The sequence below is a fragment of the Mesoplodon densirostris genome, chromosome 12 (assembly GCF_025265405.1).
Source record: "Mesoplodon densirostris isolate mMesDen1 chromosome 12, mMesDen1 primary haplotype, whole genome shotgun sequence".
In the NCBI taxonomy this organism is placed as follows: domain Eukaryota; kingdom Metazoa; phylum Chordata; class Mammalia; order Artiodactyla; family Ziphiidae; genus Mesoplodon; species Mesoplodon densirostris.
The window spans coordinates 27,870,199-27,893,675 of NC_082672.1; the positions used below are offsets into that span (position 1 = coordinate 27,870,199).

The following is a 23,477-nucleotide window of genomic DNA, read 5'->3' on the forward strand; positions in this document are numbered from 1 at the left end:
TTTCTCGGCCAGCACAACTGATCGTTAAGCTTCGTGCTCTGCTTTACTTTCAGGCTCATGCCAACGTCCCTAGGTTCCGAAGTGGTAATGCTTCAACCACGTCCGAGAAAAAGCAGCATCCCTGACGCTAAACCGCCGAGAAGCCTAAGCCGCTTCGGAGCACTGCGGCGTGAACTCCGCTACGGGTGGTAGAGTTGGTGTGACGCCACTCAAAAAAGGGACTTATATCGTGGCCATTTTTCTACTTTCTAAGTGCGTCTGGCGTATTTTCTATCAAAGCAAAAGCAGCACTTCCTGGTTTCCAGTTGGCGTCGGAGAAGAAACTCGCCGCTTCCTGGCGTAGAGAGACGCAGTGTGCGAACAGAGCGGCCCCTTGCCTCCGCGTCTTTTCCTCAGTGTGAGATTACCTTTTTGCTTCTGGCCTGGTCTGAGTTGGCCCCACAGAAAGCATGGACCAGACAAGCAAAAAGGGGGGGCGACAAAAAGTCCGGAGGGTCCCCTCAACGCAAGGCAGAGAGGCCAGCGTTCCCAACCGTGTGGACCATGGACCTCAGGGCCGAGCGAAAAAACCCCGCCCTCTGTCTACCGCCACCCTGGCGGAGGCGGCTGCTAAAGGCCGGAAGGCGGGGCCGCCAGATCATCGCGCGAGACCAGCCACGCGACTTCCCAGAAAGCCTCAGGAAACATCTTTTTAGCGGCCAGGGAGCCGGTTTAGGGCGGAGGGGTGGGCGGGGCCTGCCCATATATTTAGCAGCACCGGAGGCCACGCCCCAAATCGGAAGTGACGGAGAGGAGCTAGCGCGTCGAAGATACCTCTATGGTTTTCCTCCCGTGCTTGAGTCGGGAAATGGCCGCGGTGTAGTTACGAGGGAGATTAAGTCCCGGGAACCGTGCTTCGGCGTGTCAGGTAGGCCTTGCGTTGCATTCAAATCACTCAAAGGGCAGTGTATGTCGAGGAGGAATGAATATTGTTGAATCTTTTGTTGGTAGTGGCGGGTTGGCGGCGACAGGAGAACCCAGGAGATGTTGCGCCGTTATTTATGCGTTTCTCGGTCAGCTTCCCTCAGGTTTTCGAGGCACTACGGCCCGAAAAGGTGGGGGTGGGGTGAGCAGCGAGAACGGTGTGCGCGCGCGCGGCTCCGAGCCTGGCTCGATACCCACAGACCGCGCGGCCTTCTCAGGCGCTTGCGCAGATCTCTCTCTTCAACCCTTCCCCCATTTCCTCAGCCCGGACTTCTGCGCGCGCCTGACTGAACGCTCGCCTCGCGCACGCGCGCTTCCTCCTCCCTCCCTTCGCCGCCTACGGCCCCTGAGGCGGCCCGAGGTACAACTTGTGTTCGCCTCTCCTTCGCTGGAATCGCCACCTTTCTTCCCGGCCTTTGGGGCTTTGATAGGATCACTGACATGCAGCGAAGTGCCTTGGGTAGGTTAGCTAACCCCTTTCCGCGTCGTTTGAACTTCTTTTCCCCGGCTTCACGCTCCCAGTCGGTTTACGCCTTATTTTGGTTACCTCACTTTGTCTTAGGATCCTGTTCCGCTCTTCAGACCCCGGCATCGCCTCCGGGGTTGCGGGAAAATTTTCTTCGGGGCTAATCTGATCGGGCCCCCCGGTAACTCTGCTTTGAAGCGAAAGTGCACTTTTGACTTGTAGGAGTTGGTGCCTAATCACGGTTTCCTAGTTTGGGCAGCGGGCCTTAGTCGATGGATCTAAGAACGGCCCCGCCACCCCCGGGCCTAAAGGGCAGTTGTGTAGTACCCGCGAAGCCACGTCCTTTCTGCGAGAGTTTCAGCCCCTTGTACCTCGTTAGAAATGTTGCAGCCGTGGTTGGTACAGTTGGTGGTATACATGGAGGGGAGTGCTGAGTTGAGGTTAAGGACTTTGCCCTCATTTTAAGTCCGTAGTTGGCTTTATTTACTTTTAAGGTTTATCTCGTCAGAATCAAGCAGCAGTACTGGCAGCCACTTTTCGATGTCAAAATTTTTTTTTATAAAGCATTTTGAATTGAAAAAACTGAGCCTAAAGTTGGAGACAGATATGACCAAAAATGATGTACAGAGATCAGCTGCTTCAGACTTGTATCTTTTTGCAGCAGCGCCTTTAAAATTTTTTTGGTATTAAAAAGCAAAACAAAAGTTCTTATCTCTCAATGTGAATTTTCCTTCCGATTGGACTGTAGTTGAGAAGAAGGGTTGGGCTGCAGGTCAGACAATGAAGAACCTTTAAATAGGAAAAACCGCTACCAGTATATTTGCATTATTATGTGATCCTAGCCAATTTAGGGTAGGTAGTCGAATCGAAGGATTGTGTGTCTGAAATAACTCACTTTAGATGAACAACCTAAAGCCTGTTTACTGATGGCAGTTAGCTTTTTTTTTAAAATACCACACTTTCACTAATACATTGTGGTAAACATTGAAATCCCCCTTGATTCAGATAATTAAAATGGTGGCAAAGGAAATTTTTTAGGTAGAGCTGATTCTTGACTTGGAAGAACAATAGTATTTTAGTACTTGGAAATAGACCTGTAAAAACTTGTCACTTGGTAGGCTCAGGTCTAGTTGAGTTTATTGAATGACTTAATGTGGGCAACTAGCTGTACTAGATTAACTGTGTGAGTCACGACTTACAGAAACGAAGATAGTCTTTTCAGTTCTACATAGAGCTTTGGATTGGGAGTTTCCAGAAGCTACATTCAAAATCATTAGTTGACCACTAGCTGAATTCTCCTGTGTAATTTACAGTGATTTATTAAATAACAAGAAGTAGGTAAGGGAATCAAGAAGTCCAACTTATCTCTGGGTAGTAAGTGTAAATGTTTAGGTTATAGTTGTAGGTTAGGAATTTGTTCATTTTTCAACTCCAGTTTCTTAAACAATGGTCATCAGTATTACGTCGGAGTCTTAAGTAGTTAATGTTTTATTTGTCTCCAGGGCTGGAAAAAAACAATCGACAAACATTAATGTAGTAATGATACAGGCCTACATTTGCGTATTATTTTGGAATTTTCAAACAGTTTAATTTTACTTGATCCAGTATTTCTCCTTATACTAGGTGGAGGCCAAAAAAGGTAGAAAACTTTTTAGGGCTGCATGAACCAGGGATTGGCACACCCTGGTCTAGAATGAAGGTATTCTTTATTTTTCTCAGTTCTGTGCACTTTTTTTTTTTTTTTTTTTTTTTTTTTTAAAGCAGGCTGACAGGGAGCTGGACAAAGAACTAAAAAATCTGCAGCTAAACCTATCATTTTTTAAAGCTTTTACTTGTGGAAATTTTCAAGCACAAAGTAGAGAGAATAGTGAACTGTTATCTAGGTTAAATAATTATCAGCATTTACCAATTTTAATGTTATTTGTTTTTTTCTGTTTTTAAAAAATTTTTATATTATATTGGCATATAGGTGATTAACAGTGTTGTGTTTCAGGTGTACAGCAAACTGATTCAGTTATACATATATCCATTCTTCAAATTCATTTTTTCTGGAGGGTTTTAAAGCAAAATTACTTTTTTATAACGCTGGTTAATGCCATATCAAAAATATCAAACTTAAATATAGTAATCATTTGAAGCAAAATTAATAAACTGCAGTTAAGACTGTCACAGACCAGGTTTGCCAATAATGATAGTTAACATTTGAATGCATACCATGTGCCAAACTTTAAGTTGCTTACATTTATTAGTTCAGTTTGTTAATTTTAAACCTATGAGTAAGTATCGTAATTAACCTTATTTTATAAATGTGGAAACTGAAGTTGGAAGAGATTAAGGTAATTTGTCCAGTGTTGGACAGCTAGTTAATGGTCAAGCCAGAATTTTGAACCTAGTCAGTTGGAGTAAGAGTCATGGGATATTAATTTTAGGATTATTAAAGATGTGAATAGCAATAATTCGTTTACAAAAATCTGGAGCCCAAATTCCCTGAGTATGCTAAAATTAAGACGGCTCAAGTATGCTTGATAGGGTAACCTGAAGAATCTCTTCTGGAGGAGCTTCAACTTGTGTATTTTGTTGAGCCCAGTTGTCTTTGCTCTTTCCATCACTTGTGTTCTAGCTGATCATTATGTATTATTCCGTAAACGATAAGCTCTGTTAAGATATTTAAGAACTTTATTTATTTTTGGACCTGCTGCATGGCTTGAGGGATCTCAGTTCCCTGACCAGGGATTGAACTGGGCCACATCAGTGAAAGCCCAGAATCCTAACCACTAGGCCACCAGGGAACTCTCTTTAAGAACTTTATTTAAAAAAATAAAGCCTGACTCATTCTCTTTTGTTCTTCACTGGTTGGTGAATAATTTGGATAAAGGTGCATGAAGCACTTTATTCTCTATCTCTTTTTACAGTGTGTTAGTAAGTGATCTTGTTTAGAATAGAGGGAAGATTGATTTGACATTTTGAATTATATATGTAGGTTATGGCCACATCAGCCACCTGTCAGGGTATCGGAGAGAGCACAGGAGATCTTGGTCAAATTCTGGATTAACTTTTTACAGTCTGTGACCATGGGCAGCCTAAAAGGGCAAACAAATCTCCTGTTTTTGCCCCCAAATTTACACTTCTTCCAGATACTTGAGCCCAAAACTTAGAATTTAGGAGCACCATTGATTTTTCATTTTCTTTTTTTTCAATTCCCTGTGCTTCATACCACTAACAATCTGTGAGCAAGTACTGTTGACTCTATGTACTTCCAAGCCAGATTCTGGATTTGCCTTTCTTCTTTCTTTATTGCTACCACTTTATCCAGGCAACCATTATATTGAACTTCAACCTTCTAGTTTGTCTCCCTGTTCTTCTTTCCAAGTTGTTCATGCTCTTCCCAGCAGCCATCTTAAATCATATGGTGTGACTTCCCTGATCAGACTTTCCAGGGCCTTCCCATTACAGTTAGAATAAAATCTAGACTCTTTATTTCTGGCCTACTTACTAGATGCTATTTGATTTGCTCCTTTCCTGTCTCTCCTGTTTTATCTTATATCCTCTCCTTGATCACAGTGCCTCAACCTTCTTACTGGTCTTTTTGTCCTGAATTTGCTACGTTTGTGTCCTTTGCCTAGAATGCTTTTCTTTTCTTGGGTCTTTGCAATGCTTGTCTTTAGCTAAACTGTTACCTCTTTAAACACGGTTCAAGGACCCACCGTAGTAGTCCTGCTCTTCGCCTCTTGACATACCACTTTTTTGTTTTCTCTCTTCCCCTAGCTTGAACATAAGCTCCAAGAGAGTAGGGAACTTAATGTCTCACTTAAAAGTGTTATATTTCCTACACTAGAATAGTTGTGCCTGGCTTGTGATAGGCACCTTTGTTGTAAATTCATATGAATTCTGAAAGCTTAAATTCATCTGAAAGATGGGGTTAAATATGTAGTTTATAAGATTATGAGGATTAAATCAGGTGATTTTATTTAAAGCCACCTAGCACAGTTCTGGGCACATGGTAGTTAAATTTGCTGTAATTTGTTGATTTCTGTTCCTCTTTAGTTGTTTTTGGGAGGGCAGGGACCTTTTACAGTTATGTCTCCCATAATATTTAGCACAGTGCTTTGTACATAGATTTCATTAAAAAAAATGGAGCAGATTACAGTCTTTGTACTATCTTAAATATTACTAATATATTATTAAATGTTAAATATAATCTACATTATATATTATTAAGTATATTGTGTGATATTTTATATACGATCATTGAGTTCTTGGTATGGATATTTGAGAATATATTCATAGATTGTGAACGAGAATGTATATCTAATCTACGAGTCTAACAGCCTACAGCCCCTCCTTCCTCACTGCTATTTCTAGTGTATATTTTCTTGGAACTTCAGAAAATCATCACTTGGAGTAAAGAGAGATTTGGCAGTTGGTTCTTCTCTGGATATATAGAAATTAAAATTAGCCTTTTAGAATCATTTGGGGGAAATGTTAGCTAAAATGAGCCTTGTATCACTTCCAGCAGTGAATCAGTAGTATTGGACTTCTAGGTCAGCATAAAGTTTCATAACAACGCACCAATTTAGATGATGAGAGTTTTAATCTGCCCACTTGGGGGACTTGATATTTTTAAAACTAAACATGCAAGGACTTCAGAAATCTTTTTGTTTCTGTATCCATGACCTTTTGTTTTTGCTAATTTTTATTTTGGTGTATTTCCCTTAATTGCTAAGTTCCTACTCCTCCTTCCTATCTGAAAGCTCAGATCTCTTAATCCCCTCAGCTGTAGGGCCATGGGTATTTAGGGGACATATTCTTGATTTACCAATTTAATTTTAATTTCTTCTACTTTGTATTTTCATTGTTATTACATTTTTCATTGGATTGATAACTTGGTAAGATTCACAGATTTTCATATTAATGTTTTTTTTTTCATTCAGGCTGGTTTATGAATTCCTTGAGTATAGGCATGTACAATGTTACATTGTTTCGTTTCTGCTCCCCTAGTGTTTTTTTGACTGTTCTTTGCACATAATTGATAACCACTGAATGTTATTCATTAGGCTAAGTTTTTCAGTAAATACTGAAACTGCTTAATAGTCTGTGCAGAATTTAAATTTATTTGCATAGTAATGGTAAATTAGGAAGAGCATTGGCTTCCAATAGATATTTGTTTCATCTACTGGCTGTTCTTTTATTGGAACATCTGTACATGTATCAAAATGCTTTTAAGCCCAAAATTAGAATTACTGTGATGGCTGTTACACGAATTTAAAAAACCAGCTTCAAATGAAACTACACTGTATGAAAGGAAGTGACCAGGAGAGAATAAGATAAATAGCAGAGCACTAAAATAAACTCATATTGTAGTTAAGGTACAAACTGTAGCGTTATGAATACTAACTATAGATACACGACATGTTTTGATATACCAAGATGGCCACTTATGCCAGCCACTTTGGAATTTTCTGATAGGATGACAGCATAGCTTCTCTGTTTTCTAAAGCCCAAATTGCTAAAATTAGAATCCAGGTGTTTGAATTAAAGATGCTTCAGTTTCATAATGCACTGCTGCATTCTGATTGAAACAAAAAAAGTTAAGTTCCTTTAAGCTTTTGTGGTTAAAAATTTCTTTCCTGAATCAGTTTCCCATTCCCTGAAATATTTAGTGCCTTTATTAAGAGTCTTTTATAGCAGTGTTGAGTGTGATGCCTTGTAAACAGTGGATTTTTAATTTACCATAATTCAAATTCATATTTTTTTATCTTTGCTAGGAGTTTGAATTTAGAATTTAATTTCTCAGAACATTCTCTCCAGGAAGAATTTTACAGTATCTCAAAGACTTCACTTGGCTGCTTGACCCTGCATAAAACCCAAGGTAAATAATATCCTTTTTTCTAGCTTTCAGTTTTGGCTTATTAAAGAAAATGTGACTTTTGAACCCATGATTTAGACTGATTAAAAGTGATGTGGTCTGAAGCTCTTGGGGGTTTTCTGGTGACTTGTATGAAGTAAGCCAGATTTTAAAAGTTAGTTTTAAAGAAAAGATTATCTATCTCTTATGGTTCCAGGTTGTGTGCCTGCTTCTACTTCTATAAACACACCTGCTTAAAGACTCAGAACACACAAAGTTACTTAAAAATAAAACAAGACAAAATAACTCTGCTTATTTAACTACCTTCCTTTATGCATGCAAGAGGAGTTCTGTAACTTAGCCTTTTTCCCCTTATGTGGGTGTTAAGGTAATTAAAGTTGATTGCTTATTATGTGCTAAGCATTGTATTAAGTGTATTACATGTATCAACTTGTTTAATCCTCACTACAATTCTGAGGAGAGTACTGTCTTTATGTATTTCCTAACTTACTTGGAATTAAGAGAAAAGACAAAGCTGGTATTTGTCTCTGAAGATAGGTATGTTTTGTTTTAAAATAAATATTTGACACCCCTTGAATTTGTCATTTATGTGGTTTTTGGGTGAGGAAGTATGCAGACATCATTGTCTCCTCTATAATTCAGCTCATCTTAGTACTTTCAAATACTATTTCATAATACTGAGCAAAGTCTAGGTAGGTCAAATAAGTGCCTTAAAACATTTTGGTGGTAGGAGAAATTGTTTAAATATATGGCAATTGCAGGCTATTAAGAAAGTTTAGTGAGTTGATTTTTATGGGAAAAATTACTTATTTTGTATAAGTTAGTGGAAATTTGGAAATAGTGTAGCAGGAATAAAGTTGGGAGACATATGTATATGTTTAATTTTGTGAAGAGTAGATCTTATAAATTATTTAGTCCTGTTAACTGATTTCTGTGAGGTCTGATTATTATATTAGATACTAGGTGGTGTTTAGAAAAGTTAGAATACTAGTGCCCAAGGTCTCTATTTCTTGTAGTTCCAAATTATCTCTTTCTTGCAGCAATCTCTTCAGTTTATTCATCTTTTATCCTTTTTCATCTTCTCACCAGAAGGCTACAGGGTGAACTAGGCATTGACACATAAGTCCATTTTTATTCTGCAGTCATGACTATTGAAAGCAGAGCCATGGCTCCATCTGTTCAGACTTAGTGACCTTTATTCTACTAGGAGACTATGCATCACCATTCCAAGCAGTATTGTATACATGGAGTGGTCAATTTAGTCCCATTTCAAGGCCATAAAGCACTTATGATGGCAGTCGGGTAGGTTTATTCTATATTTTTTAGTATCACGCCACTTGTATTTTCTTTTTTTCAGGTTCGTTATCTGTAATACTCTGATGTTATTTATCTTTTTTACAGGAGAGGTAGGCATTTGTATTGGGCATGGAATAACATCTAACATGCTGCTGTAGTCTGATATCATTGCTCTTTCTGGCTTCTGCAGCTGCTGCCTTTTTGGATTGAGGCACGTAGGTGGGGCAGTCCATAGAAATCTTCTGTTGTGTCTTCACTATACAGTACCTGTCATGTAGGTGAAAATACAGTTTTAGTCAGGGATAATTGACTGTCTTAGTACTCATGAATAATGATGAGTAATATCCTTTGAGAAACTTACGTCTTGTAAATTCAATTTGTATCTGAAAATAAGTTAAATAATTGAAACTTCTTCACTTGTATTTTGATTTTAACCTTTTTCGCTCTCTCATTTGACTAGGAGAAAAGAAATGGGTCGCTCCAATTCTAGATCACACTCTTCAAGATCAAAGTCTAGATCACAGTCTAGTTCAAGATCAAGATCAAGATCACACTCAAGAAAGAAGAGATACAGGTGAATTACTGTGCTTTTAATTCCTTAAATAATGATAATAATCATATCAGCTAATACTTATGAAGTGCTTACACAGAGTGCTACATTCATTAACATGTTTTATTCTCAAAGAACCCTGTGAATGGATCTATTGTTATCCTTGTTTTAGAGTTAGTTCACTGGTGGTCTTGGAATGTATTTCCTGCAGATAAGCGGGAACTGCTGTAATGTTAATAGATGAATTGGATAATGTAAGAATTATTTGGCAGTAAGCAGTCTTTGCATACTGTTTCATAGTTTCTCATTTCTGACTGAGGTCTCAATAGGTTTATTGTTTAAAAATGATAAACTCTGGTTGTCTTTCTTTAAGTAGTAATACATACTTAACATAGAAAATAGAGACCACAAGTTGAAAATAAAAGTGATCATAATTTCATTACAAATTAATACTTGTTTATGATTTTCCTGTACTATTTTTCTAGGCCTAACTTTTTATTATGCATGCATTTAGCCAATGGTATTTCACTGGTGAATGTTCTTCCATGGCATTACATTTTCTTTTAACACTATCACTTTAAGTGCCTGCATAAAGGTACTGTAATTTGTTAGTGTGTCCTATTGTTGGTTGTCAGTTTTTTCCCGTTTTCTGTGCCCTCATTCCTAAGTCCTTTATTTTCTCAATATTTACCTTAGAATTGAGATTTTCTTCATTGAAAACAGTAAACTTTTACTTTTGTATAAATGAGGGCTTTTAAAAAAATACATTTTTGGCTTTGATACTTTATTTACATGTTATATTCAACCAGAAGTATTTGGGATTGTAGGATGTAACAGTTTATTTTTCTTGCATTGATATTTATTTCATTTTTAGTTCTAGGTCTCGTTCCAGGACATATTCAAGATCTCGTAGTAGAGATCGCATGTATTCTAGAGATTATCGCCGAGATTACAGAAATAATAGAGGAATGAGACGACCTTATGGGTATAGAGGAAGGGGTAGAGGGTATTACCAAGGAGGAGGAGGTAGATATCACCGCGGTGGATATAGACCCGTTTGGAATAGAAGACACTCCAGGAGTCCTAGACGAGGTCGGTCACGGTCCAGGAGTCCAAAAAGAAGATCCGTGTCTTCTCAAAGATCCCGAAGCAGATCTCGCCGGTCATATAGATCATCTAGGTCTCCAAGATCATCCTCTTCTCGTTCCTCGTCCCCGTATAGCAAGTCTCCTGTCTCTAAAAGACGAGGGTCTCAGGAAAAACAAACCAAAAAAGCTGAAGGGGAGCCCCAAGAAGAGAGTCCTTTGAAAAATAAATCACAGGAGGAACCGAAAGATACATTTGAACATGACCCATCTGAATCTATTGATGAGTTTAATAAATCAGCCACATCTGGTGATATTTGGCCTGGCCTTTCGGCGTATGATAATAGTCCCAGATCACCCCATAGTCCTTCACCAATTGCTACACCACCTAGTCAGAGTTCATCTTGCTCTGATGCCCCCATGCTCAGTACAGTACACTCTGCAAAAAACACCCCCTCTCAGCATTCACATTCCATTCAGCATAGTCCTGAAAGGTCTGGGTCTGGTTCTGTTGGAAATGGGTCTAGTAGATACAGTCCTTCTCAGAATAGTCCAATTCATCACATCCCTTCACGAAGAAGCCCTGCAAAGACAATCACACCACAGAATGCTCCAAGAGATGAGGCTAGGGGACGTTCCTCATTTTATCCTGATGGTGGAGATCAGGAAACTGCAAAGACGGGAAAATTCTTAAAAAGGTAAGAACTAAGAGAATTTAGATTATAATATTAATACTTCTGTTCTTTGAATTCTTTTTGGATTTTAAGGCTAAAAATTGCATTGTGATGTGTATTTAGCTATTTTTACTCATGACTTCCTTCTTTATAAGATAATTCCAAGTTGTTTTTACTTGTCTCTTGTTAACTTTGGAAGTGAAGTGTTCTAATAAATGCTTATGAAGCTAATTCATATTCCTCCTTCTCATTTTATCCATTTTTAGTCAGTCCAGGATTGAGAATATAAATGAGAAATTGAGTAGCATAAAGCATAACTAATGGTTAACATGTTGTAAAAACAGTAAAGACAATATAACTAATGGTTAACATGTTGTAAAAACAGATTAATTTTATCATTTATTTTGTTCCCTTCACCATTATAATGTGACCTACCTAAATAATGCAGTTATATTACATGTTCTTGTGTGGTATTATAAACAGTCCAGCTGCCAGTTTTTAACGAATCTGCCTGACTGTAGAAAAGATAATAAACGGTATTTCTTACTCAAGTAAATATTTCAAAGACATACTTGGTTTGAATTCTAATTTCAAGCATTGCTAAAGGTTACTAAAAAGCTTAATGAAAGTGGGTTGCTAAGGTAGTGTGATTGACTTACAAATGAGGGAATACTGCAAGCATGCTATTTATGGTTTAGTGCTGTACAATCTAAAATTAATTTTCTTATTGAACTGATACATAGTTTCTACTTAATATTGCCAGAAATCATCGTTTTCTACTGCAAAGTATATATGAACTATTTTGTGATCCAGATAGACTATTAAATATCTAATATTAATTCCCTTGAAGTCTGCTTTTTTGAACTCTTATTTATATTAGATAAGTGAAATAGTCTGAGATTTTGAGTATAATCATAAGTAGAATTTTAATAGATAAGTATATTGTTTATTAGTGGTTCTTAGCCTCAGAAATTAAGCTGTGTTGTATGTTCTAGGATCTCTGGAAATTTGGATTTGTTAGTGCAGAATTGTGGACTATAAATAGAACAGGTTTTTGAGAATGGCTTTACTTTTTTTAAACTTTAGGAAGTCTAATATGTAAATTTATTTAAAAACTCAGTACATAAGCTGTATGGATGCTTTTAATGCTTTTTAAAAGTGGAATCTGAAAAAGCACTTTTCAGTAGGGTTTTTTCCTCTTATTACTGGTCCTGTGATATTGGAAGCACTATTAAGTATGCAAGTGATCTGCAATGAATGCAATCCAGAGTTACCATCCTCTTCTTTGCTTATTCACAGGTTCACAGATGAAGAGTCTAGAGTATTCCTGCTTGATAGGGGTAATACCAGGGATAAAGAGGCTCCAAAGGAGAAAGGATCAGAGAAAGGGAGGACAGAGGGAGAATGGGAAGATCAGGAAGCTCTAGATTACTTCAGTGATAAAGAGTCTGGAAAACAAAAGTTTAATGATTCAGAAGGGGATGACACAGAGGAGACAGAGGATTATAGACAGTTCAGGAAGTCAGTTCTTGCAGATCAGGGCAAAAATTTTGCTACTACATCTCACCGGAATACTGAGGAGGAAGGACCCAAGTACAAGTCCAAAGTTTCATTGAAAGGCAATAGAGAAAGTGATGGATTTAGAGAAGAAAAAAATTATAAACTTAAAGAGACTGGATATGTAGTGGAAAGGTCTAGCACTACAAAAGATAAGCACAAGGAAGACGACAAAAATTCTGAGAGAATAACAGTAAAGAAAGAAACTCAGTCACCTGAGCAGGTAAAGTCTGAAAAGCTCAAAGACCTCTTTGATTACAGTCCCCCTCTACACAAGAATCTGGATGCACGAGAAAAGTCTACCTTCAGAGAGGAGAGCCCACTTAGGATCAAAATGATAGCCAGTGATTCTCATCGTCCCGAAGTCAAACTCAAAATGGCACCTGTTCCTCTTGATGATTCTAACAGGTAATCCACACTGATACCTAATAAATAATCTGTGGGTGGTTAGTTAATAATCCAGTTAATTATTTTCTGAATGTACTTCCATTTTCATATTCAAACCAATGGTATATTTTGTTTGTATGTGTCTGTTACCGATATGCTCCAGACCTGCTTCCTTGACTAAAGACAGGCTACTTGCTAGTACACTTGTCCATTCTGTCAAGAAGGAGCAAGAATTCCGATCCATCTTTGACCACATTAAGTTGCCACAGGCCAGCAAAAGCACTTCAGAGTCATTTATTCAACACATTGTGTCCTTGGTTCATCATGTTAAAGGTATGTTTAGTATGTTTCTTATCGAGAATTAAATTTCTCTTGCAAGTAAAAAAATGAACAGCTATGTGTAATGATTAATGCACCCCAGGGCTAGCAAGTATATGTAGACTATTAAATTTTTGGAAAAATGACACTACATGAAAGAGGTAACAGTCTGGTTAACATAAAGACCTATTTAATAAAGTGATTTTTAATATTTAATAAAGTGATTAAAATGCTAAATAGAATTAAAACATATCCTAAAAATCTGTATCATGATAAAACATGACGTAGATTTATACAATGCTAAAAGTCTTTCTGAAATGTACCGTAATACTGTATTTGAAGTGCAGGGTGCTTACAGATTATCTTTGATTGCATGCATGTGACTTGTATTAATGTACTCTTGGCATGGATTTATAACAAAGTGGGGCAGTATTGTTACTATTATTTATTAAGAATTTCTTTTTAACTTTTAAAGAAACTTGAAACCAGTGGGGGAAAACAGTGTTAATTTCCTGTGTTAATTTTGTATTCGTTAACTTGTTATAATATTTGGCTTTTTTATATGATAAATAAACCAGAAAAAACATTATTAGGATTTTTAAAGGGGAAAAAGTTGAAGAAATTTATAAGTATGTTGGATAAGTAGTGATTCTGTGAATAGTGACTGATTAGGATAATAATTATGACATTTCTTTGGGTCCTGGGGTTGATAAGGGTGTTCATTTCAACTGAGTAGTGATGTTCTATTTTCACTAGTATGTAGTTTTAGTTTCGAAGTTACTAATAATTTTCAAAGCTTTTAGCATGTGACTTTTTGGGCAAATAGATCTTGTTTTTATTATTTTGGTTTTGTGTTTGAAAGGCAGTTTACTTTGAAATAGTTTCTTACCCAGGAATCTCCATGGCTGTTGCTCTGAAAAGCCGTTTTCTGAAAAGTTTGTCTTTGGATGTGAGAACAACTCATAATAGCTGAAACTTGCCTTTAGCAAATTCTTTATGCATTTGATATTTCAAAACAGTGACTAGTTAATGAATTTCATTTTGACTGTAATTATTTAAACATAGTAACAAAAGAGTTTTGTTATTTGGCTATAACTAGGTTTGTGAACCAGTTTATGACCATATTACTGTGGTGCATAGAATATGAAACGTTAACATTTTTTCTTTTTTCACCTTTTTTTGACCTGTCTCCACATTTTACAATTGATTGGTGAATTTTGAGATCAGGTTTTGATAAAATTTTTCCTTTTTCGTTTTCCTTTTTTTTTTTTTTTTTTTTTTAAAGAACTGTAGTTATGTTTTATTATTCGTATTGTGCAACCGATCTGAACAGCTCTTACTTAGCATAGAGCTGAAAATGCCCAGTGATGTTTTCTTTTTCATTGTAACTAGGTCCTGGAATATGTTTTGAAATGGCAAATCCATGTTTCAAAGTAAAATAGCTGTTGAAAGATACAGGCAAAGTTGAATCTTCTGTCTTCCTGGCAAAAATGGCATAAAAACTGAGTTGCTAGCTCAAATTCCTGGGTTTCATGGAATTATGATTGAGGCACTACCCTTGTAGTGGCCGTTTCAAGTTTTAATGATTGGTTATGAGACATGTGCTGGATATTGGGCGGTAAGTTGACACAGATGTATGTTGACCTGTTAAGCAGATAGCTTGCTTCATAATGTAACATTTCATGACTTTATACGTCTTTCTATATTACATCTACAGCATATTTTGAAATGGTTTAAAAACTAATCAGTATTGCTATTACTAATTTTAAAGTTGTTAAAAAAAAGACAAGACAGTAATATCAAATGTGCTGTCAGGTTTGCCAAGATGCCAGAGTTTTGGAGTAATCAGTGAGTGTTAATTGATTTAAAAAATATTTTTCCAATTGAAATGGCAGTATTCAGTTTTTTCTTAAATCCAGATTTTGTTGTCAACATAGTTCTTGCTGAAATACTTTGATTAGCTTACCAAAACTAGCTGTGTAGTTATCGTAGCATTTTTTGTTTTCTGCAAATGATTACTTGAAGTTAACTTCATTGGTTCATATTGGCAAGGCTTAAGGACATTCACATATTGTTCCTTTTTCTGTTTGAGGAAGTGTAGTGCATTATTGAAATGGAATTAGAGACTCAATTTAATATATTTATTGTTCTTGGACTTTATGCAATATTGACAGGGACCTGTGAGGAACTTTGCATCAGTTACCTCTTGAGGTACAAGAAGTTACAAGGGACAGGGTAGGAGTTCTTTGTAACCCTTGGTTCTCTTCTGCTAGGTTTCTTGAGTATTTTTATTTTCTTTTCACCTGCTACATGCCCTTCTGTCACAAATGAAAACCCCTCTTAAAGTAAAGATAACTAACTGGGCAGTGTTTCTCCTAAATCAACAGAGCAATACTTCAAATCAGCTCCAGTGACCCTAAACGAGAGGTTCACTTCGTATCAGAAAGCCACTGAAGAACATAGTGCCCGGCAAAAGAGCCCTGAGATACACAGGTAATGTATACTGGGCATGTAAAAATGTTGTTTTGATAGGAAGACACTGTTTAAACAAGTTTATGTTGGAACTTTAGACAAGATATATGGAACTACATGGATGTCATGACACAAACGAACTTTGATTTTATAGCTTGAATAAATATATTTCCAGTCTTGAAAAGTTTGTAATTTATTGTTTCTTCTTAATTTTCAGTTTTATTTGGTTTAAACTGGTTGTTAGAACTTAAAATACTAATTCTTATCACTTGCCAGTATGGAATTAAATAGTTACCACATTTGTATGTTGGGAGGGGGTTGGATGCCTAGAGTAAGTAACCCTTGAATTCCATTTACTTCCAGTAAGTTTGTAAAATTAAAATGCTTGGTGAAAGGTAGAATTGTTTTTCATGAAAAGATCGTGAATGTTGAAGTCAGACGGTTGGTTATGTTCCAGTCCTTGCTCTCTCACTTAATTGCGTTGTGATAAAAAAGGTATTTAACATTAGTTTTTCCTATCTACAAACAAGAAGAGCAGTGCCTGTTTTGCAGGGTGGTGGTGACAATTAGTATTGATTATAAAGTATCTAATTCGGTGCTTAATACAAAGTAGGTATGGTTTTTTTTGGTGGTCACTGCTGAAGAGGCACTGAGAAGATGAAACTGACACTAGCTTGAAAAGGCAAGGAGAGGCACAGAATAAAACGAAAGATCTACTGAATCTGTAAAAATATTGGAGATACTTAAGAACAAATAATCCTATTTGTATATTCATTGATACATAGTGTATTATAATTGTATGATGATTAACACTTAAAATGATAATATCCAATTTAACCAAAACATGTTTTCCTTTTTTTGGTGGTTAAAGTAAGCTTGATATCTTAAAAGGTCAGGCTTCATTTATATATAAAAATTCGGTTGAAGCATTTTAATTCATTTTTAATATAATTTTTATTTCTTAATTATCTATTAGGAATTAGATTAATAATCTTGCTGTGCTAAATTAGACAACTGGGAGAGAAACAACTGTCTAGTATTTCCTTTACAAAAATGGACAATTTTAGGAATTTGTGGAACCATAAAGTTAATGTGACTACAAATAGACTTTATTTTACATTAAGGAGAATTGACATCTCTCCAAGTGCCCTGAGGAAGCACACCCGTTTAGCAGGGGAAGAGAGAGTTTTTAAAGAAGAAAATCAAAAGGTATGTTTTGAATGGACCTTTTTTTTTTTTTCTCACTTTAACTTCAGCTTAATGATATTGTACTAATAAGCATAGTTTGTTTAGGCAAAATGTTTATGGATATCATCTGTAACTTGTAAATACATTATGTATATATTTATGGTAGCATACATAGTGTATTTTCCTAGAAGAAATAAAGCTGACACTTGTACTATATATCTAAGTTAAACCAAGAATAATTTTTTAAAATGCTACTGAAAGGAAGAAACTAGTTCTAAGAAAAGGGCAAAGGATCAATGAGTAGACAAAGGAAAATTATAAAAGCAAAGATACAAATTATATTAGGGTTTCTGTTAGAGGTGAAATGGATGAGCCAGAATAAATATTCCTTGATTTATGTGTGCCTAAATTAATATCTCTAGGCTCTTCACAGAGAGAACAAGAAGTAATCTCCATGCTACTGGGCATTTTTGATCTGGACTAAGAAATAAGCATTGTAAGAACTGGTTTACAAATGAACATTTGGAACAAAAACTGTGTTACAGTTTTTGTGGATTAGGGGGAAGAATGCTTTTAAACTTGAGAAAGGAGTCTGAATGACTGGAATTACTGGTGTTGGGGTCAGGGGACTCTGAGTATGGAATTCAGTCGTTAAGGGACTCTGATTAATTGATAATTTGGAATTGACATTTTCTAGGTAGATTATATGACAGTCCTTAAAAGTCTAGTTGCAATGTGGAGCAAGGTTAAAAGGGAGCGACTGTCTGTTGTAGTGAAAAGGCTAGGGAACTTGGAAGCGTATTGTTTGGTTCCAATTCTGGCTATCCCCGAGTACTGTCTCTGTGATATTAGGAAGTAATTAGCTTCTTGGACATTGGTTTTCTAATAGGAAGAGTGAGAATACATCTGTTTTGCAGAGTTGAATAATTGGGCTCTTATGAAAACATTGGCATTTTTATTACTAGAAGCTGTTATTAATGGTTGTATATAACCATTTTAATTAGGCATGCTATTAATTCATTAGATAAGAAATTTAGAGCTTAGGAAGAAAGTGGTTTCTTTGCATGGGGCACATTAATCTTGGAAAACCAGATTCTGAGAATTGAATGCTAATTTTGGCTTTTACTTTCAATACCTTGGGTTCAATATTGGTTAATTTTGTTTTGCCCACAATTTAGTCTATTCTTGTACTCTGACAGAGTGAGTATCTTCCTTCTCTCTTCGTTAACTCAGACTGATTTTTTTTTTCAAATTTTTTTTTATTAGTTTCTGCTTTATAACAAAGTGAATCAGTTATACATATACATCTGTTCCCATATCCCTTCCCTTTTGCAACTCAGACTGATTTTGATCGAGAGGAGAGAAAATAGTGATAACTAATGGAAGGACAAGAGGATATGACATTGCTTTTTATCCTTTATCTTCCTATCTGAGTGAACAATTAACATATATGTAGTACTATGTAGTTTATATATGTGTGTGTGTATGTATGTATGTGTATATATATGTGTGCGTATATGTGTATATATATATATATATATATATATAGTTTGGCCTTTACAAAATACTTTCACTTATATTATCTTGTTACTTGTGGACTTGGTAATAATGCATTACTAGGTGAATAGGAAGGTTTTTGCTCTTGATTAGATTTTTCTTGTTACAGTGGGAGCAAATAGCTGAGTAGTTGGTATCATTTGGAGAGATATTTATAGTTTTATGAATGTTTATGAACATTATAGCTAGACTTCCCAGAGTAAGTACTTCTTATTGTTGAATACTAGCAAGGATGTCCACATTGCTTAGCATCTTACTGATGTATAATTTTTCTTCATTCCTAGATGCCTCTTTCCATCTTCCTAAATTATATAGTATTTGAAAAAGCAATGGAACAAGAAGGAGGTGGTGAATTGTGACCCAGTTAAACTAATGTCTGTTGCAATACCTGAATTGAGAAAGGGCAGTATATGGCCCAGATACTGAGTACAGGATTGGGAATAATATCTTTCTGGCTTTGTTTCTACCCTTGTTCAACCTCAGTTGGTTTCATTAATGATATTACGCTTGCATGTTATGGAAATTACAGAATACTTAACTTTTGAAGTGGTTTTTAGTGGGTTGGTCAACTTATATGGGAAGAGCTTGATGACAACGAGGCTTAAATAATGAGAACCATTACTTTAAGATCCATTTACTTTATAGGCAGATGGCTACACCCACAACTGAGTATAACCTCTATCATTGTTAAACTATATAAAAAACCATTTTGAAGGATGAGGGATGATAATGAGGATGTGCTGAGTGGAAAAATAATTACCATTTTACTGTATGAAAGTTTATTATGGATTGCTTTGAACAAAAACCTATGACATTTTCAAGATTATTACCTTTTAATAATTTTCCCAGTCCCATTATACTTGTGTACACAAATGTTTAGTGAAAACATCAACTACATTTTTAAACAAAAAAGTATGGAAGTAGTATGTTACTCATTCTTTTCTGATACTAAAATGCCAACTTAGAAACTGGCATAAAATTCGGTTGTGTGTGTATATATATACACACACACACACACACACACATACATGCACATATATATGTATTTTTGTCCCTATAGTTTCCCTGAAATCTGTATTTTACATCTGTCTTTTATAGGGAGATAAAAAATTAAGGTGTGATTCTGCTGATCTTCGGCATGACATTGATCGTCGGAGAAAAGAAAGAAGTAAAGAACGGGGGGATTCCAAGGGCTCCAGGGAATCCAGTGGATCAAGAAAGCAGGAAAAAACTCCAAAAGATTACAAGGAATACAAATCTTACAAAGATGACAGGTAATTGTTAAAACTGTCTGAGTTAGGTTTTAGCTTCTAATTAGCCTTTAATAATTGTCAGCTTAATTGCTTTCAATTTTGACTGTGTAATCGAATGTTTAAATTTAAACAATTAAAATTATTTGTTTTACAGCAAAAATATATTTGTCTTTTACACGGCTTATGGTGGATGAGGACAAAAACTTTGGAATAGCAAGCTAACACTGAAAAAAAAAATGACAAATTAATGTGTCCTATTATCCAGGCTACATCAGGAGGTTGGACTTCAATGCAGTGCATTTCTAGAAACAGTTTGTGTAAGAACTTTGGTTCGTTATGCTTGATTCCGCACTTTTTCAACTCATAACACCCAGAGTACAAGAATTTTAAACTGATGTCTAGTGGTTTAACATGGGAGAGATGGGGGGGAGGAAGGACTAGTTTTTTTGAAATAGCAATGTGTATTAGCCTTTCAAAGTAATGTTTCCATGGATACTGTTAGAAGTGGTAAGAGTTACCGCAGGTATGACCTTTTCGGGTGTTGCGTTAGAATCCTGTCAAATTGATCATCATAGAGTCAAATAAATAATAGGAATACTAAGAAGTATTATAGATAATTGTTTTCCTTGCTATTCATTAGGTAAATGGTGGATTTTACTTGTGTTTTTTAATTTATGACTTGTATTTGTAATGTCATATGCTTTTTATTTCAATAACGGAGTTATGGCCTAAACGATATCAACTGTTCTCACCCAGGGTGTACAAACTGCATTCATTTTGAAACATGGCCTTAAGACCATTCTTACTTTTTCCTACTCTTCTCTTCCTTTCCTTAAAATAAAAATAAGTTAAAAATATTGAAGAACTGAACCTTATTCTTGAAGTTGCCAGACTGCTAGTTTCTAACTGGCATGTCATACCATGTTTTTCAGTAGTGATGTAAAACGAATATTGAAGGAGAATGGAAACAGACTATGTCAGAGTTTTAACACCCAATCATTTTAGTTGCATAATAATTTTAATAGGGGATAGTTTTTTTGACTTGAAAAATATCCCTCTTATTATAAGATTCAACAGGGTCTTTTTATTTTTTAAAAAAATAGCACACATTTTTTGTTTGCTTTATTTTGCAGTAAACATAAAAGTAGAGAGCAAGATCATTCTCGATCTTCATCCTCTTCAGCATCACCTTCTTCTCCCAGTTCTCGAGAAGAAAAGGAGAGTAAGAAGGAAAGAGAAGAAGAATTTAAAACTCATCATGAACTGAAAGAATACTCAGGCTTTGGAGGAGTTAGCCGACCACGAGGAACCTTTGTAAGTAATAAAATTATCTTTGATCATTTGGTAGAACTTTACTTAAGAGTACTATACATAAGGAAAGTAAAATATGTTTTAGACATTGTCTGTTGTGTGAGTCATTACTCCTATAGGCTTGAAAAATAAAATGGTTTTTGATATATCATCATTAAGAAATGCCATTTAGGGGGAGTGAGGAAGGGCTGGAGCTGGGATGATGCTTTCTTTGTATATAAAGTAAAAAGTAAATGTTTTTGCCTGATTTTAAAAAAATAAAATGCCATTTTGAGATTTAGAAGCATCTGTAAAATGCCATTTTGAGATTTAGAAGCATCTGTATAAACTAGATAACTTTCCTTAACATTGGAATCAGTAACTGTACGTAGTGCTTAGAGACCCAAGAGTCAAGCAAAGTTAATGATTGAGATCCATTTCTTTAATCACTTAGTTCTTGAAAAAAATGTCTTGAAACAAACAAAAAAAATCCATATGTTCATCTCTTTATTGACAACTATTTTCATTTTTGCCTATTTTCTTCAAGTTCTTGTTTATCTGTGTATCAATCATAGAAATTATATCTTTTCTTTTTATTCTACATAGCATATGCATTATTCCCATGTTTCCATAAATTTGTTAAAATTGTTAATTTAATGACTTCATAGTAGTGCATCTTCTTGACTCTTTAATTTCTAGATTCAGATTCCTACCTTGAGCAGGTATCCAGTTGGTTATTAGTGGGGTTCACTAATTAGATCATTTGGGAAAGAGAAGAGCTTTGCCTGTATGGTGATAGGTGTAGTTGAACACTTGGGATGTTAGTGTTAGGAATTAGACAACTCTTGGCTAGTAGAAGGGAAACAAACCAACTTGATTATTTAAAAATTTTAGTTCAGGCCTTGAAAGTGCAGTATTCTGACTGCACTGTCAACTAATTAGGTTGACTGCATTTCTTCTTAACCTACTCAGCTTTCAGTAGGCAGAATTTTTTGCCTCCTTACTGGCCTCAGTGGCCATGAAGTTGAGATTTAGGAAAGAAATTAGGGAATGTTTTTTGTTACTGCAGTAAAATTAGAGTTTGCATGTAACTTAATACCTCTTGATTTCATTACTAAACGACTTTGTTAATGTTAATCAGTTTCGAATTAGAGGCAGAGGAAGAGCCAGAGGAGTTTTTGCTGGGACAAATACTGGTCCAAACAACTCAAATACTACTTTTCAAAAGAGACCGAAGGAAGAGGAATGGGATCCAGAATATACCCCAAAGAGCAAGAAGTACTTCTTGGTGGGTGTTAGAAATCTCTGTTTATTTGGTTTGCATTAATTTTCAAAGCATACTGGGTGAATACATTTTGAGTACAGGTATCCACTACTATGAGAAGATTTTACCATCATATAGGAAACTTTTAAAATAAATCATTACCCAGATGATTTTGAAGTTTTGAAAATGTGGGTCCCTTTAGGCCTGTTTATACTTTATTGATATCACCTATGGGCTGATCAGGGTAAAGTAAAAATATACCTGATTTGATAGCCACATTCAGAGAAGAACAGTAACTTATTTCGTATCTGTCTATAAGACGGTAAAAGTTGTAGAAGCTTCTAATTAAGAGTTACTTTTCATCATCGCAGCTATTTGTTTAATTGAAAGACAAGGAGAAGAATTCTTTCACAGTACATGTAATTAAGGTTCTCAGGAGGCTGTTAACTTTTATTGGAGTAATAGGAAGATGAAAAATTACATTATGGAAAAGTTGCTAGATACACATTAATTTAGTGCTTCCTTGTGATGCTCTTCTCTCTGAAGTAGTTTTATAAGGGATGAAGCCAGAGGAGGTGGGTCCTAAAAGATTCTCTAGGTAATGATGGAAATTTTCTGCACTTTGGCATGGGAGAAGAGGGTTTTTTCCTGTATTATAGAAACTTGAGAAAATACCAAAAACTACTACCAGAATACTCATTTTTGTCATAGCTTCTCAGGGAAGTCATGTTTTAGAGACTATTTCTGAAGACTGTTTTGTCGAAGCAACGAGGAAAATAGTACTGGATTATATAGAAATGTATCTTTCATTTGGCTTTTTATGAATATATTTGAATAAACCTGAATGTCCATGCCTGCCATCAGCTAAATTAGAGTTATAGAGCTGTATTCTGAAGTAGATCTATATTTTGTTTGAAGAATGGGCATTGTAGCTGTTTCAAAAGTTAATTTCCATTTGCCTCTTTTTGGGGTACTTTAATGACCAAGAGTCTGAAAAAGTTAAGCATAATGTTTACACAGCATATGCTCATGTGAGGAGAAATTTATGCTTGAGTTGACAGTCTGGAAAGTGAAAGGCATTTTATTCAGTTACAGAAAAGTTTAAAAGACCTGTCTCGTTTTCGATTTAAGAATTTATGAATAGACTGCTGTTTATGCTGTAGATGGAAAGATAAATATGATTTCAATTCTTGGCTTACGAGACCTAGTAATGGAGAACATTCTAAATACGTATGGTGGGTGGATTATTGCAAAGGAGATACTGATTAGGAGAGACTTCGTAGATGATTTT

At 35.8% G+C, this 23,477-nt stretch overlaps 1 protein-coding gene across 3 annotated transcripts in view; it reads left to right on the forward strand.

Annotated features, from left to right (window-relative positions):
- The first annotated feature begins 766 nt into the window (after positions 1 to 766).
- Positions 767 to 23,477, forward strand: part of BCLAF1 (BCL2 associated transcription factor 1) — a 30,056-nt gene continuing 7,345 nt past the window's right edge. Inside the window, exons 1-11 of one of the 3 annotated variants that reach the window (XM_060114476.1) lie at positions 767 to 907; positions 7,195 to 7,298; positions 9,052 to 9,165; positions 10,016 to 10,924; positions 12,200 to 12,865; positions 13,008 to 13,177; positions 15,550 to 15,655; positions 16,759 to 16,843; positions 19,478 to 19,653; positions 20,766 to 20,946; positions 22,064 to 22,210. In XM_060114476.1, the coding sequence (XP_059970459.1) occupies positions 9,062 to 9,165; positions 10,016 to 10,924; positions 12,200 to 12,865; positions 13,008 to 13,177; positions 15,550 to 15,655; positions 16,759 to 16,843; positions 19,478 to 19,653; positions 20,766 to 20,946; positions 22,064 to 22,210 (2,544 nt within the window). In that variant the 5' untranslated portion in view covers positions 767 to 907; positions 7,195 to 7,298; positions 9,052 to 9,061. Of the gene's footprint in view, positions 908 to 7,194; positions 7,299 to 9,051; positions 9,166 to 10,015; positions 10,925 to 12,199; positions 12,866 to 13,007; positions 13,178 to 15,549; positions 15,656 to 16,758; positions 16,844 to 19,477; positions 19,654 to 19,786; positions 19,947 to 20,765; positions 20,947 to 22,063; positions 22,211 to 23,477 lie in introns of those variants that run through there. The other 2 variants (XM_060114477.1, XM_060114478.1) reach the window with 2 other exon arrangements.